Here is an 18603-nt window from a genome sequence, read left to right as displayed (position 1 = left end):
TCGCACCGTTATTTTCGTCCTTCATCAAGCCCGGCACTTTCTTGTTCTCGAGCGGTATACCGTATGCGTTGTTAGCCGGATAATCGCTCGTGTCGAATCTAGCGATATCGCGTTTCATATTCTCGTACACATCCTCGCATTTGATGTGATAAATCAAACTGTCTGTATCGGTGTACATTATTTTACAATTTTTGCGATATAACGGTAACATGTACTTGTGGCGAAATTCGTATAAACACACTTTCGATATATCGAGTATACACATACCGACATAGATCGACTTATTGAATTTCACCTCGAGGTTGCGCAGTTCAACGGCGATTAAATTTTCCGAAAAGACGCTTCTGCTGTGAAAATTTGGTTTCGCGATCATCGCCTCCGCGCCGTATCGCCCGTCCTACTTTGTTAATAATTTTACATCGACGTGATTGCGCACGTTTTCCATAGTTTTTCCGAATACCGCGTTGTTCATTAATTTGTACAAATTTTTCTCGAAATCGTTTGTCGCGCGCGTTCTAAACTGGATGTTGAGTTCGATGTAATCGCGGAGCCATGCGGATTGAGCGAATTGCAATACGCGATGTATCTTTGCGATGCGAAGGCCGCGACGCGTGCATTGCTGCAGGTTGCTATAGTGTATGACGTAACGCTTCTTATCGTATAAAGTCGCGAGGAGCTTGTCCTGCCGCTTGCCGGGCGGCTTATCGCGCGTTGGACAGAACGATAGATCAGCGTGCGCGTCATGAAGATGTTGCGGATACTCCAGATCGACCTCGAGAATATAACCTGTGGTTGAATCCGAAGCGATCGCGCTAACGTCAAAGTCAGAGATGTCGTCGACCGATCGAAAATCGGCATAGGGCAACGGTTGACACATCGCCCAACCGTACAAGTTGTTTACATCGAAATACATCATGTACGATGATGGTTTCGATGGGTCGTAAGACGGCATGTACTTTTTATTGGCTCGCGCGTATCTGCCGGAACATTGGCTCAGGCCACCGCGTATTCCCCGTTCGATAAACATAACCATATCGATATCAGTAAGTAATTCGAACGTAATATTCGTATGTTTTAGCATTGCATCCCACGTGTATCCGGGAAGAGTATAATAATACGCGGGGTCGAGCCCGTAACTCTCGATACATTTGTTGCGAAAATTTTCAAAAACGTCGGCCAATGACAAGACATCCGTTTTTAAATACAGATCGCTGTATTCGCCTAACGTTCGAACGGAGAACCGCTCCCACACATTTTCGGCGTGCGCGTAGTCGCTCTCGGATACGGTGTCACCGGTCAAGGAACTATAAAATGATTCGCGCGATGGTAAACACGTATCGTGCAACCTATCGACACAATCAATGTATTCGTATGGAAAGATTCCTTTTCGCGTCAATAAATTGAACTCTTCGATCGATAAATTTTGAAATTTCGATTTTAAAATTTGAAGTTTATCATTATTTAGAAACGATGCCAATTTTTCGAGACTAGTACTGAGAAATTTGTACGAATCGATGAACCGTAACTTTATATTGCTTCGCCAATCTGATTTTTCGGCGGTATCTTTAACGTATTTCATGAATGAAATATACTTTTCTTTCGTTATCGGTAGTACGTTGATCGAGCCTTCGAACGCGGTAGCTATTTCCTCGATGATAAAATGTGAATCGTAACCGGATAAATTGTGAAAAACTATTGGAATGCAAAAAGAGTCTTTATAATTTAAATTGCAGTTTGAATGCGCGGGACCTCGATACCGTCCGGTAAGATGGCAATGATCGCGTACGCGCGTGTCGTCTGGCGCAAACGGTTTTTCGCAAATGTGGCATTGTGTCGCGCTATGAAACTTTTCCAGCTCATCTCGCGTTAAATTTACCATGGGGACATTCGTGGTTAAAATAATCTTTACGCGTTGCGCTAAATTTTTTAATTTTTCCACGAACTACGAAATGCAATCGGTACTACGGCGAGAATAAAACGCAGGTAACGATTCGTCGTACGAACAATGTACATAATAAGCTACGCTAAATACTTGATGATGCTGAAACGTGTACGTAGACCCCATCGGATCACCGTCGGTCTTCCTCAGCACGCACTCCAAGTCGGCGTATACGACGAAGGGAAGTCGCTCCTTTCTGTTGTAGTTGTTGAACACGAGCCACTTGTCTTTATCGCTTGGTAACCGGATGGCGCAGTCGTTCATTTCTCGGCAATCTACAATGTGCGACTGCAACTTGTCCTCCGATCCAAAATAGTGTAAACATCTGTAAAAAAATAGAAATAATTAATTTTTCTTTCGTATATTGTATATATTGCATTTTTATTAAATATACGTACCGATCGCAGATATATTGTCTTCGTTTGCCACAACTCAATTGTGAGCTCACGAGGCGGGATAAATTCTTGATCCACGCAAAATGTCCGACGTCTTGCGAATCTTGCATGTACACCAAGTTGACGTGTCTGTCCTTCTTTTGTTCGCTCAGACGTATCGGGACAATGTTGTTTTCTTTCTCGATGCAGTATACATTTATCGAAATGTTGTTGTGAAGTTCAAATTTTTTAATTTGACTCAATGTCATCGGAAACTCAATGTCTTGGAGATTTAGCACTGTCGTATAATGTGGATACGAAGATTCCCGTTCCGCGTTTCTTTCAGCTGGATGTAGAGCGGCGACCACCGCCCACACGAAACACGCATTGTCTTTAGATTGCACGTTTATTACCGCTCTCTTCATTGTTATTTCTCGCGGTAATTTAATATGACACCCCGCGCGCATTGGATTATATTTATTTATATTTACAGTTAAATCGAGAACTCGCGACAATGCCCACCCGCTATCGCGTTCTTGAAATTCTTCTAGCGAGGCAAGCGTGGGCTCGACGACGCATCGCTCGTATCACTCGTGTAAATCGGACGTGCGAAAGAGTTCATAGTTTTTGGTATTTACACTTTTATTTGCGCTCTTATCACCCGACACGAATTCACCGTTGAACACAGTGTTCACTTTCACGTTATTATGTCTTTCCATAACTTTTTGCACGTGTTTGAGCACGATGTCTTTGGCGTCCTCGAGAAATTGTCGCGGTTCGATATAGTCTGCGTTAATCACCGCACCGGTCAGTATACGGTTTTCGAACGCGGTATCGATCTCTCGCCAAATGAATCTTTCCGCGGTATTGTCACCACTGTAATCACTACCGCTGTGTATAAACCGTTTCTCTAATCGAGTCCTCGCACCCTCGAGTCGCGCGATTCTAGCCACCAAAGATTGTCGAACTCCGATCGAGAGTCGCGGACGCTTGACACGACTGTGTTCTTCGAGCTGTTTGATAAATTCCTCGCATCGCTGCGCCCACGCGAAATATTCGCCCAAGGTAGCGACTCGACGTGACAGCTCCAACAGGTCGCGTTCGGTTTGCTCGACATTTTCCATGTTTTATTATTATTTTTTTTCACACTTTTTATGCTAATGTTTCTTTTTCTTATTACCGCGTGCAAATTGGGCACATATTGCATGGAAAGATCTGATACGCCGGAAATCTACAATTGGAGCAGGACCGGCCACTTATCGCGTCGTATATCTCAATCACAAAAATTTACAAGTACCCGCCGTACCTTCAGTCGCCTTTTCAGTCGATATACGGACCGCAAGCTTTCAAATCGCATACTGCGTTTGTGACACCCTTCGTTCTTCAGTATATATATTTTTTAATCTATCGCGTTATGGTATCGCGAAACGTATCCCGACAAACGACGCAATAAACGGCTCTTCCTGGAAAAAAAAGATGAAGAGAGCACCGCGATGGTTCTATCTTGTTTATATTATTTATAAATTCTCGAGCAGCCTGAAATCGGCGCTTGCCTTATATTTCAGACATCGACACCCGCCTTTGTAAGTACACTGATAAACATGTCCCGACGCGAATTCTAGCAGCCGGATATCAGCGCTCGCCTTATTATCTAACGTTACGCACAATAATGCGAGCAACTTTTCCTGGAAAAAATGAAGAGACCACCGCGATGGTTCTATTTTGTTTATAATAAATTATAGCAGCCAGACATCGGCGCTAACTTTATCATCTTTCTACGAAATTCAATAATACCGCACGTGCAATAGTGCAGTATGAGACAATATTTGTTTATAATGTTTATCAATTCTCGGGCAGCCGGACATCGGCGTTCGCCTTTGTAATACACCGATAAACATGTCCCGACGCGAATTCTAGCAGCCGGATATCGGCGCTCGCCTTATCATCTAATTTTAATGTTACGCGCAATAGTGCGCGAGCGACTTTTCCTGGAAAAAAGATGAAGAGAGCACCGCGATGGTTCTATCTTGTTTATATTATTTATAAATTCTCGGGCAGACGGACATCGGCACTCGCCTTTGTAATACACCCCGCCGATTATGCTCCCGCGATAAGCTCCCCTCGCCCGCCTGACGTCAGTCCCCCGCGCCACCAAAATCCTCCTCCGCCCGCGTGACGTCATGACCCCTCGCCCGCGCGGTTTCCCCTTGCCCCGCAATCCCCTCGAAAGACCTGAGTTAGAACCGACCCTATAACACTACTGAAAAGATCATCGCTGACCGTCTCGTCCGGCACCTGAGAGCCCTGATCTTAGTGTGGAGCAATACGGATTTCGGCAGGGGCCCTCGACGGTAGACGCAATATTTCGCGTTTGCTCCCTGTCGGAATCCGTGGTGGCGGAGGGGGGAGTTGCGTTGGCGGTCTCTCTTGATATAATTCTTCATTGTATTTATTCATTATATTTATTCATTATATTTATTCATTGTATTTATTCATTATATTTATTCATTATATTTATATATTTATAATTCATTCTTAGAGTCTTTGTTGTTAGTAGTGATACTGGGCCAGTTCTAAGCCAGGTCCTCTGAGGGGGGTGAGGGGCGAGGGGAAACCGGCGCGGGGGTATGACGTCACGGGGGGGGGTTATGACGTCATGGGGGGGAGGTATGCCGCCACGGGGGTGGGAATGACGTCAGGGGGGGGATGACGTCACGGGGGTATGACGTCACGGGGGTCGGAATGACGTCATGGGGGTGGGAATGACGTCACGTGGGGGTGACCGCGGCGGAACGGTAGGCGCGGGGTCCGCGGAGAGGGGGAGGGGACCGCGGCGGAACGGTAGGCGCGGGGTCCGCGGAGAGAGGGAGGAGACCGTGGCGGAATGGTAGGCGCGGGGACCGCGATGAGGGGGAGGAGACCGCGGCGGAACGGTAGGTGCGGGGGCCATGGGGAAGAGGGAACGCGAAGGTACGATGCCGCGAGTAGGTGTGACAGAGATAGCGCGAGGCGTGCATGTAGGAAAAGGCATTGTCTCAAACATTTTAGAGTAGGAGATGTATCACTTACGAAGAACGCTTACTCTCAGTTCTTGATAACAAAACAAATGTTAGCATCTTTCCACGAGCAAATATCTAAAGTCTTTTAAATATGAATAATATATTATTATAATATGTAAACCACTATCGAACGGCAATCGAATGGCTATGAACGGCTATTGAACGGCTATCGAACAGCTTTGAACGACTATCGAGCGGTTTTGAACGACTATTGAACGGCTATCGAACAGCTATTGAACGGCTTTGAACGACTATCGAACGGTTATTGAACGGCTATCGAACGGCTTTGAACGGTTATCGAACGGCTATTGAACGGCTATTGAACGGCTATCGAACGACTATTGAACGGCTATCGAACGGCTTTGAACGGTTATCGAACGGCAATCGAACAGCTATTGAATGACTATTGAACGGCTAACGAACGACAATTAAACAACAAAACAATTATTTATACACCATTCAAATATTTAAAGTCTATGTGCATGTACTGAAATGTAACATTCATAGCCTGATAAGGTGGCTGACGCTGCTATCTAACGTCACGTACTGAAATTTAATACTCGCATACTGGGATATGAAAGAGGAAAAGGGAAGAATAAAAAAGAATAAAATATATTTTAACAATAGTTTATTCTAAATAATGTTTGGGCGAATCTTTATGATGATTCGTCCACCAATTGAATATTTTAAATACATTTTGTAAAGCGCAATTTTTCAAATGTTTTTCACAGCGCATAGTATTAGTAACATCTAGCTTATTTAACGAAGTGATATCTTCATAGTCCGCATCCAAGGTCTCAATAATAACGTCGTTTCTCGCATCATCGTCAAGTATATCGACCAGCCATTCTCGTTTTTCGCATCCTTTAACGTACACGATAGGAGATGCTCCATCTTCCTCTTCCATCGCGCCCATCACAGCTCTTGTAATTAAACGCCTAGCGAAGCTGTATGGAACGTTTCCATCCTCCCATTGAAGTCCATGGTGATGTCCGATTAACCATGAAGCTTGGCATCTCTCAGATTTTGTAAGCGCACGCCATGGTACGGGACTTGCAAAAAAGTAATGAGAGAGAACAGATCCATTTCTCAATATCGCTACTTCCTTCACGACAAAGTTTCTCCCGATAATGAATCCCTGCAGATCCACAAACGTTGGCGCGATCATGCTGATGATATTACCGTACAATTGCAAGAACGATGTACGACTGTTGCCGATCGTCAAAATCTCAATCTTTTTATATTTTGACATTGGAGGGGATATTTGCTGATTTAGGTAATTTTACGAACTACGTTGGTCAATGGGCAATATTCGACAACGCGATCGTGCAAGATGAGACAATAGGCGGTAGTATTTGTCGGTATATCCTCCTTGCACTCAAACTCTAATCTCACGTCCACGGTGGAATTTTTGACAGACTCGTTTTGTCGCGAGCAATCGATAACCGCGAGAGGACCGCAATGTAGAAATTTTGAAATGTTTAATAACACATCATCATTATCACATCCGTAATAAGATTTGCGAAAACGAGAATACATATCGAACAAGAGGGCGAATCTATTTTTATCGAAATCTAAATTCAAATCATCGTAGGGATAAAATTCCGAATTCAGATAGAGTTTAACGTTGGTCAATTTGCAGTCGTCGAATGTAGTAATATCTTTTGACACAGCATTTTTTCTACCAGTCTGCAGCGCAAAGATCACGTATCGCGGCTTCTCCAGCTGAGAGGCGGCTTTCACGGTCCACGAATGCTTGGTCGTATTATGCAATAGAGGAAATTCGTATAGATCCCAAGAGCGAAAACTGATATTCAAGTATCGCCCGCTTTCCAACGCGCGCAGCAAGAATAGTTTATTGACCTCGCTCAATATTACATGTGGCATACGCCATTGTATCTTGAATAATTCGATATCAGCTTCAGCCGAAGCATGTCCAAATATGCAATTGTTATCGTTGCGCGAACGTATCAGAATTAATTCGTGACGAGCGTTGATCACAATTCGTTTATAATCTTCGCAAAAACCCAATAGTATGTTTAGCGGCACGCAAAAATTGAAGTAAGATTCAACAGCATTATGTGACATATTCCACGCAGTATTCCCCAAGATTTTACCTTTCTCGGTTGTTAGAGAGATATAATTTTTAATCGTAGAAGTTATTCCAACGTTTCTGTTGCGGTAAATCTCCACACCGTCGAGTTCATATCGAAGTTCATCAAACATAAACGCGACACAATTGTTTCCCAATACCACTCTTCCCTCTTCAGCTACTTTACGCACCATCAACTTTCCTTCGACGTATAGAAAACTTTCACATGGTAACGTGTACAAATCTTGATGTTGTATCGGTATCCGTATCTCGTCGCTATATCCAAGCGTTGTGTTGGCGTATGGATTGTACGTATGAGTCTCAATCTTGTGATACGGTCGTCAAAGATCGGCTCATCTCCGATATGCAAGATGTCAATCATATTGTTATGTATTTCGTACGACGAATCCCAATGATTTTAAAAACTCGCGATTCAACGCGCTGAGCTTCTTTTTAGCGTAACCAGATATCTGATTATTGTCACCCGATACAGCAGTCACTCGCCTTCTAGCAAAAATATTGTCCCTCGCAAAGATATTGTCAAAGGCTTTATTTTTGCCGCCGCCGTATATGCAATCTTGCGGTAATTTCCTCTCCTCGAAAATCGAGCAAATGTCCTTCTTGATCAACAATGCGTATCGTTAAATCAGTAATGCTCCGTGCGACGATCGGTAGATAAATGATCTGTGCTGGCGTTTCCGATATTTTATATCCTGGCGGCACGCTCGGTGAAAATTCATGTATCGTGTGTACGCGCTTGTCATTGCTGTACGCGCCAGTGGTTACGCTGCATTCTATACGAATAATATTTACGCTAATAATATTTATTGGTACATCCGATTCATGCCATTTCCGAGGCTGTAATATACGATTCGACAAGAATCCCAACAACGATCCAACATTGCCCGGTTTACTAAAATTTATTCTATAGACACATTTGATTTCACTTTTTAGCGTATTATGATTAGCGCGAAGCATTATTGGATATTCATCGTGTTCTTCGTCATCAACAATATCGTTGGAATCAACTACGCATCGATGTCGTAAAATTGCATGTCGGAGATATTCGTTTATAGCGTGTAATTCGTACGATCCCTCAGGAATCGTAATTTCCTTATCGTCGTTATCAAAATAAAATTTATTATTCCAAGAATTCACGTTCGATATCGTATGATACGTTTCAAAGTCCATTAAACCAAGCTCGTAATCGCCATCGTCTAAATCTATAGCCGGAAAGTAACTTACAGCAAGCGCGCTACTCTTGCCGGTCAACATAAGTGTAAGTGACATGCTGGAAAACTGTCAAACGAATACTGAGTCGCGATGGTGAATTGTCAGGCTTTAAATTCATATCGATCATCGACCGTTTGAAGAAATCCAAGACACAATTGTCCACAAATACTTTGATTATAATTTTGATAGGCCGTGTGATTGTATTCTATATTTGCAACATTCTGTCCAAAATATCGCACTAATTCCTTGGGCGGTCGCAGATTTCCAAAACTATCGAAATATACTACACGATCTCCCCTCTTTGCATACGCAACCCAATGAGTACCGGAACCATCGACGTCATCCAAATTGACGATACCGCTCTCATTTCGTCGTACACCGTTTATCGGTAAATTATTGCGCATGAAAACACCCCTAAAAAATTGTATACGCATACGTCTTGCAAGCTGTTCCAATTGTACATTGGTTGTTACACCGGCAGGCATTTTTATTTTGACATTTTTTTTTTCTTTCTTGGCTGCTGTTGAGAACCCTCGTCCACGCTTGTATGGAGCGAGATAAAGTCCGTGACCTCCCATGGCGCGATTATGACGCTGCATTTCTTCGAGCTGACGTTGCGTCGCCTTGCTATCGTTCACCGCCTTCGCGATTCCCGCTGCTCCGCCAGCCAACGAACCGAGAACTCCCAATAATGGTAAAATTGGTAAGATACCACCGCGCTTCGCTATAGAAAGTATTCGTTTTTTCGCAGTCTTTTTCTTCATCGATGATTTTTTTGTTTTCAGCCCCATACCGAATTTTGTCTTTGCCTTCATAGCCGCCCAAACAGCTGTAGCGGCTGCTCTTTCGCCAAGAGTCGAATCTCTCGCGGTAATACGCGTTCGCGCTTTCGTGGCGAGTATATTATCCGCAACGTGTCGTTGACCAAGATCGTTGCTTCGGGAATAAGCTATGTCGTGCTCGCGACACGCGGCATCCAATGGATTGATACCTCGATTGCCTCTAGCCAATCGTGTTTCTAAATGAGTTCCTGGTCCGCAAAACTGATAGCCTGGAATATGTAATTCGATAGGAAGTGCGTTTATCGCACGATTTAACAAACCGCTACCTCTTATAATTTTTGCTGACATTTGTCACAATTTTTTATTAACGATGTTGGACCGTCGAAATGTGTTTGCTGCCACGACAAATTATAATGTCGCGTGCATCGACGATACTGTTGAACTTCTGAGTCAGCTTTTATATGTTCGGGAAGCTTGTCCCACAATTGTTCCACGTAGCTACCAAAGTCTCGCAGTAAAACAATCTTGGAGATAATCTGTAACTGCTCGGTGGTAAGCTCGAGAATATCGCTGTCAACCGATAGAAGAAGAAACATTTTTGAGACTGAGCGGTTTCGATTCGGTGCGCCTCTAAAAATATGGCCCCGATGACTCATTTTCCAAAATCTGATTTGAGATTCGCGAGAGCAAACATGCGGTTCGCGCGACAAGCGACGATAATCAAAGTGATAAATTTTGACGATAAAACACAAGTAATGTCCGAGAAAGAAATACGCAAGCATGGAAACATGCTGCCGACTACTATACGCGGTATCATTTGCGGTCCTTCGAATTGCGGTAAGACTAACGTGTTGATAAGTTTGATAGAAAGTCCACACGGTGTACATTTCGAGAATGTGTACGTATATTCGAAATCGCTTCAACAACCGAAATATCGATACTTGGAAAATTTGCTATTATCGATCGATGAAATTGGTTATTTTACATTCTCTAATAATAGTGACGTTATTCCACCGAGCGAGGCCCTTCCGAATTCCATTTTTATCTTTGACGACGTGGCGTGCGATAAGCAAGATACGATAAGAGAGTACTTTGCAATGGGTCGACATTCGAGCGTCGACTGTTTCTATCTTTGTCAAACGTATGCCAAGATACCCAAGCATCTTATACGGGACAATGCAAATTTACTGATTTTATTTAAACAAGATGGTACAAACTTGAAACATGTATACAACGATCATGTAAATACTGACATGTCTTACGGCGATTTTCGCGCATTCTGTCAGAAATGTTGGCAACACAAGTATGGATTTGTAGTGGTTGATAAAGACAGTTTACAGACTAATGGAAGATATCGAAAAGGATTTAACGATTTTGCAATACCGTAAAGTGGTTAGTCGCTATCGATACATCGATCGAGCAACGTCTAAAAATTTTCGTCCGAGCGCAACATGACGATGACGATTGACAGTGACGATCGTGAGAAAATTGCGAGAGAGATTGTAAAAACGAGCGAATCAATCCGCAAAAAATATCGTTCTTTAAAAACCGGTCAAATGGAGGAAGACGTCGCATTGGAGAGGCACTTTAAACCAATTATCGAACCTCTAAAACAACTTGTCGAAAATACAATCAATGTGGAATCTAATGAAGCGAAAATCGATCCATCGAGTATGCTCGAAGACAAGCATCTGAAAAAAGAGTCTGGAACAAAGCGAACAAGGTCAAATATATCATTGAACGATTCGCTAATAACTTCTACTCCAAATCAATCGAAACGTAAGCGAATGAAACAATTATCGAATGTGATAACTTCTACTCCGATAAAAGATGTACAATCGAGTCAAATATTGCACGAAAGATCGTCTCCGTATGTGGAAGAAGTTTTCATTGCACCGTTCATTTGCCCACCGTTCGTTTGGACACCGTTCGTTTGGACACCAAAATTTGATTTAGATTATACGACGTAATCCACACCAAATTTTTGTTTTAAATAAGAAATAGGTTTGGGTTAGGTTATATCTTCCGGAAGTGGAGCCCCCCCGCAGGGGGGGCGGAACCCACTGTATCCATGCATGACATCCAAATATGCGAAAGGCTAAACAAAGTGCTAAAAGCAATGTAAAATTAATGACATCAGTATCAGAGATATATAAGTATGAATATATTTTATTTTGACAGATATTATAACCTTCAAATGTATCTCCTTTTCACGATTTCATATTTTACATAGATTTACCAGTATAAAGTGTTATAAGAATACTGATTATATTTTCCCAAAATGATTTTTATTTCTCTCCATCTGTTACATATTCAAACAAACAGTGCGCATGTTTCTGTGTACAAATGAACGGTGTCCAAACGAACGGTGTCCAAACGAACGGTGGGCAAATGAACGGTGTCCAAACGAACAGTGGGCAAATGAACGGTGTCCAAACGAACGGTGGGCAAATGAACGGTGTCCAAACGAACGGTGGGCAAATAACGGTGTCCAAACGAACGGTGGGCAAATGAACGGTGTCCAAACGAACAGTGGGCAAATGAACGGTGTCCAAACGAACGATGGGCAAATGAACGATGTCCAAACGAACGGTGGGCAAATAACGGTGTCCAAACGAACGGTGTCCAAATGAACGGTGCGCATCTTTCTGTGTCCAAATGAACAGTGTCCAATTGAGCGGTGTCCAAGTAAACGATGCGTATTTTCTTATGTGTCCAAAAGCTTCTGTATCCAAAATTACTGTGTCCAAATGCACTGTGTCCAATTGAACCGTGTGCAAAATCTCGTGTCCATTTGTAACGTGTCCATTTGCACCGTGTCCAATTATACTGTGTCCAAGTGCACCACTCCCTAACGCGTCACCTCGCTCGACGCTCGAATCGGCTCGTCGGTGTCCGGGTTCGAGAGAAGGGGAGACTCAAGCTTACGAGAACATAGTATAGGTAGAGAAGATAGTTTATTTTAGTTAGAAGCAAATATACAATATATACACAAAGCAGCGTGCAGGGCCAGGCGATGTCGGTTAGCGTGCGGTAGGCAGAAAGCAGCTGATGTGCAACGGACGTGCAAAGCGGCGGGCGCGAAGCGGTAAGCGGTGAAAAACGTAAGGCGGCTTGCGGCGGTAGCGCGGCCTAATCTCTACGGCGGTTTTACTTACAGGCGAGCTTAGGATTACGGCGCGGTTATAACTAGCAGGCTCTTAGGACTAGCAGGCTTATTTCTAGCGGACTTATCATTAACAGGCTTATTACTAGCGCGATTAACACTAGCGGACTTATAGCTAACGGGCTTAAGACTACGGCACAATATCTACAGGCGACCTATCAACTAGTGTCAGGCTAGGTAGTTTGGTATTGCGGGCAGGGCCGAGTGTCACGTCGGACCTTGCCTTGGCAACGGAAGTCAGTGCAGCCCGACAGAGCCAAGTACATCCTTGGCCCCGGGTAGAGACAGGAGCCGGTGCAACCCGGCGGAGACGAGGGCAACCTCGACTCCAGGAGCGACAGAGATAGGAGCCGGTACAACCCGGCAGAGCTGAGGGCAACCTCAGTCCTGGAGGTAGAGAGAGCCGGTGCAACCCAGCAGAACTAAGGACAATCTTAGCCCCCAAGAGGTAGTAGGTAGTGGTTAGATCGGTGCTAGGAGCTGGATGGCAGGACGAGATCTGGTCTCGATGTCTCGGCCGGCCAGGCTTATATACCCGGCCGTTTCCCCCACTAAGTGTTGTCGGTCCGGTAGTGGGGTCGGTTCTGCGTGGGGACCGCGAGAGAGATAATGTCTGGTGTGAGGGCGACGGCGAGTGCGGTGTATGAGCGAGGGAGACGGCGAGTGCGGTGTATGAGCGAGGGAGACGGCGCGTGCGGTGTGCGTGCAAGCGGGATAGGTAGCGTAGGGTCGAGTAAAGTGAGTCGTGCGGGTATATATATATATATCTTCTATATTTTCACGCCCTGTAGTAACGGCCCTGCCGTTACAAATCTTACGGTAATTTGCTCTTCTTGAAGATCGAGCAAATGTCCTTCTTGATCAACAATGCGTATCGTTAAATCAGTAATGCTCCGTGCGATGATCGGTAGATAAATGATCTGCGTTGGCGTTTCCGATATCTTATATCCTGGCGGCACGCTCGAAATGTACGCCTTTCGTGATTAATGTATTTTAATTTTCAATTATTAATTTTAAATTTGTTATCTTTTATATTAGATATCGTTGCGCCCTTAATACCGCGCTTTGGACGTTATTGCCATTTTATATCCACACTCTTGATTTTAGTCATTTGAGCCTTACATTCATATTGTTTTTTTACTAATTTCCATTTTCTAGGAATGATAACAGTAAAAGCGACTTTATGTATCTTGAACAATAATCGCGTTACTTTTTGATACAATCCAAGAAAAAGTAAACTTATATAATTATATATAATTATATATAACCATATATAATTACATCCGAAATTTGGCGCAATGGAATATGCATATTTCCAGATATAATTACATATATGATTTTGGTCATATATGATTTTATGCCCATTCTTTTTTCGAAAATGTAAATATTATCCTTTTTTCGATGCAATAAAAGTATCATAAATACTTTTTCTTGATTTTTGCTTCACTGTTAAATATTTAGATATAGGAATTTTTCTTCGAATAATAATCGCAATTGTTATAGCCCGAACAGGCTATACACGAATTATATTAAATATATTATTCTAAATACATATTATTTTATATGATTGCTCAACGTGTAACGCGAATACAGATCACGTTACGAGCGTTGACCGAACAAGCGCTGACAACGCGAGCCACGCGCTAAGCCCGAGCGACCGTGCAATCATTTCATTGCGAAAACGCGGAAATCAGGGCAAGCGGAAGAAGGACATTGCGAAAATGCAACGTAGAAGTCCTACTTAAAAGCGAAATAAAAAGGAATAAAGAAATTGCGAAAGTGCAAGCAAAGAAGTCCTACTTAGAAGTCCTACTTCTTAGCTTGCATCCGGAGATTGCCAAAATCAAGCGACATGACACACAGCCTTGTCGCTAAACGAACCCCTCCCGGGTAGCCAAAGGGAGTTAATAAAAAGGCCCACCGCTAACGAACGGCGGGCAGTCTTTACCATTAATATTACGCGGGCAGTCTTGATCATTAATTAATATTACGCGGGCAATCTTTATTCCTTTACGCGAGTAATATCTCTAACAACCGCGAGTGTCAAAACGAATATCAATAATTATTATAATATTAAATAGCCACGCAGTCGGCAGAAATATACACGAAGAAGCGAGAGGCGAGTCTCGAGACCGAAACTCGACTCTAGACACGCGCACGTTAAGATAACCGTTATCGTGATACGCGACGTGAGCGAAAGTGCGGGAACATTGTAAATAAACCAAACCACAAATAAATCTGATATTAATCTATTTATTTAATGTGGAAAGTGTCCGAATTATTTAAATAAAGTTCTCAGGCGGAGCCCGAATTCCCAAATTCCTTCCGGCAAACGATCCCAACTACCGTGCCTCTCCGGAGGCACAACACAATATTAATTAGCAAATTTAATTAGCCATATGATAAATGCAAAAAAGCGACATATCAAAACTGACTTCTCGTTTTTCGATAACATTCATTCCATCCGATCCAAACATTAAAAACTTTTCGAGCCTGACAAGCACAAAATCGCGCAAGACAAAAAATCAGCAGCCGTAAAATTAAAATTATCTAAACGCAATTTTGTAATATCGTCATTGACGGTTTTTTCGTAACATGCTTTTGTAATGCAAAAAGATTGAAAAATAAAGTTAGGGAAAGAAGAAAATTAGTTTATCTATTAATCGTTATAATTTAACACATTGCGTGCCGATAACGTAAATCAACGTTTTTGGTTTTAAAAAGCGTAAGAAATGGTGACGTCGATTGACGTTCATTATCGCATTACTGTTAAACAAACGTGTAATTATTTTAATCAAAACATGTACAGTCTGATATGTTCTAAAAAATGAGCGAAAACTAGTCTTTTACTTTTACTAACAACATACGGATCGCAATATGTTAACAAAGCTTTCTCGATCTGATGATTTACGGCCGATTTGCAGTTGGTGTTTGGCAGACGGTCGTTAACGTCGTGGCAGTATCGGACGTAACCAGATACCAGCCTGAAGAATCTGATCGAAGAAAAAACTTGTTTTCTCCGTTATGATTTGTTGCGCTTCAGGATGGAGTTTTAGATGAGCAGGATTCGCATTATCTTCGCAGAGTTGCCCGCACCATCGGTCAATTCCAGATAAGAACGTCTTTTCAATTCAACACTCGGGCGTTCTTTGCAAGTGTTATTGACGATTCACGACTGATTTGCAATTTAAGCATGGCGAATGGTCGTTGACGTCGTCGCAGAGTCAGACGTAACCAGAAGCCAGCCTGAAGAATTCGATCAAAGAAGAAACTTGTTTTCTCCATTATGATGTGTTGCGCTTCAGGATGGAGTTTCAGGTGGACAGGATTCGCATTGTCTTCGCAGAGTTTCCCGCACCATCGGTCAATTTTAGGTAACGTCTTTTAAATTGGACACTTGAATATTCTTTTCAAGTTTTTTTGACAATTCACGACCGACTTGGAATTTACGCTTGGCGAATGGTCGTTGGCGTCTTGGCAGAGTCAGACTTAACCAGATGCCGACTGTAGAATTCGATCAAAGAAGAAACCTGTTTTCTACGTTATGATATTTTGCGCTTCAAGATGGAGTTTCAGGTGTACAGGATTCGCACTGTCTTGGCAGAGTTTCCGGCACCATCGGCCAATTCCAGATAATGTCTTTTCAATTGGATACTTGGACGTTCTTTGCAAGTGTTATTGACGATTCACGACCGATTTACAATTTATGCCTGGCGAATGGTCATTGACATCGTGGCAATGTTAGACGGAACTAGAAGCCGGCCTGAAGAATTCGATCAAAGAAGAAACTTGTTTTCTCCGTTATGATTTGTTGCACTTTAGAATGGAGTTTCAGATGGGCAGAATTCGCATTGTCTTTGCAGAGTTTCCCGCACCATCGGTCAATTTTAGGTAACGTCTTTTAAATTGAACACTTGAATGTTCTTTGCAAGTCTTTTTGACGATTCACGACCGACTTGGAATTTATGCGAATGGTCGTTAGCGTCTTGGCAGAGTCTGACGTAACAAGATGACGGCCTGAAGAACGCGATCAAAGACGAAACTTGTTTTCTCCATTATGATCTGTTGCGCTTCAGGATGGAGTTTCAGATGGGCAGAATTCGCATTGTCTTCGCAGAGTTTCCCGCACTATCGGCCAATTCCAGATAATGTCTTTTCAATTGGACATTTGGACGTTCTTTGCAAGTGTTATTGACGATTCACGACCGTTTTGCAGTTTATGCCTGGCGAATGGTCGGCAGGATTTGCATTGATTGGTGGACGATGAAATTTTTACACTCTTCCTATAGCGCAATGATTATGGTAACGAAAATGACGACAATGACAATAAAGTCATGAAAAAAGTTTTCACATGGCCGAATTCTTATTTATCATTATTTTAATAATAGTTAAGTTCATATTATTGATGTGCAAATTGTATATGATTGACAATATAAAATTTTAAAAATAATTATCGAGAATATGTGAGATGAAGTCATTTTTCAAATTTCATTGATTGTTGTCATTCGTCCAAATGTCATGCAAAGCTATTATTATTTATAGCAAGATAAACGGCATTACATTAAATTAGTGCAAAAATATACATATATAATATTTATCAATTAAAGTTGAAAATAAAATTACATTGCTTCAAAAGAGGGGATGAATACGATAATTACAGCCTCCTATTTGAAATTCCGACCAATATTTTTCGAGATATATCACTTTAAAGTATTGGACTTGATAATAAAACTTTATAAAAATGGACCCAATAAAATTGACCTTGACATATGTTGTCAAGATCATCATCCTGAGTAACTTTTCCTTATAACTTAATCGGCGGTCTCTTATAATTTTTGAGATATTTAAAGTTAAAGTTTATTTCGAAACGAAAATTTGGTTTGAGTTATGTAACGTAACCCAAACCAAATTTTAGTTTTAAATTAGAAATAGGTTTGGATTAGGTTATATCTTTCAGAAGTGGAGCCCCCCCCCGTAGGGGGCGGAACTCACTGTGTCCACGCATATACTTTACAACGCGAAGCGAGATTCACCCTATAATTGTTATGTGAGTGGATTGGGTTAGATTTGAAACGAAAATTTCGTTTGGATTATTCTTGCACGATTCTAAGCTAGACATGGAAGATACTCGTGACAGTAATCTTCACAACATATGTCAAGGTTAAAGTCATTGGGTCCGTTTTGTAACATTTTATTATCATGTCCAATACTTTAAAGTGATATATCTCGAAAACTATTGGTTGGAAATTTTTTTTACTATTTTTCTTGTATTTCTCTTCAAAAATGCTTTCAGAAACGACCTTTCAAATAGATGGCCGCAGTTATCGTAATCGTGCTCAAAAGAGTATTAAATAGTTTTAAAAGAGAATATAAATTTTATTACTTAAATAATATAAGCAGTACAGTACATGCCACAGCTGCTAATATTATTTCTTTTATTTTCTTCTGCTTATTATATTTTAAATTCTTTTCTCTGATTATGATAACTTCTGCGCTAGATGAACCAGATTAGATTACGTTTTACTTAGCGATCGTAACGCTCTCAAACATTATCTATCTATATTTAACATTCAATGAGCGAACATTTCGGTGAATTTCAATGGTTTTGTTTCATCGTTTTCAACGCTCTTTTGTCAAAGACGTTTGTCATATTTTTCCTTTTAACATGATCTCTGATAGTCATAATTTAGTTGCGTTTTGTGCTAGTAAGATTTCGAATTCGTGCCGTTTATATGACTAAATTACAATTTTTGATGTCCATGGTTACATGTTTACGTTCAAAGTGAGACAAAAGAATACAGTCACGTCTCACAATATATGTTCCGTTAAGTATTATCGCGTTACGATTTTTATTGATTTAAAATATCGGGGAAAGTCAATCTCGTTATCGATCACGGCAGAAAAATCAGCCTCGTTTAAATAATAATAATGCAATGTTAATTAATAATATTATTGAAT

The 18603-nt window shown here is 41.8% G+C and overlaps 1 protein-coding gene across 1 annotated transcript; it reads right to left on the bottom strand.

Annotated features, from left to right (window-relative positions):
- Positions 1-397: 397 nt before the first annotated feature.
- Positions 398-2780, bottom strand: LOC138935309 (uncharacterized). Its single transcript, XM_070299760.1, has 3 exons — positions 2338-2780; positions 2005-2264; positions 398-1692 (listed from the first exon to the last, which is right to left on the bottom strand). Exons 1-3 carry the CDS (start codon positions 2778-2780, stop codon positions 398-400), a joined length of 1998 nt encoding a protein of 665 aa, XP_070155861.1.
- Positions 2781-18603: the final 15823 nt, after the last annotated feature.

This window comes from Polyergus mexicanus, unplaced genomic scaffold (assembly GCF_030449975.1).
Source record: "Polyergus mexicanus isolate NDT 795.1 unplaced genomic scaffold, iyPolMexi1.0 SCAF_8, whole genome shotgun sequence".
NCBI classification, from domain to species: Eukaryota; Metazoa; Arthropoda; class Insecta; order Hymenoptera; family Formicidae; genus Polyergus; species Polyergus mexicanus.
This window is presented reverse-complemented; position numbering and strand designations above follow the sequence as displayed.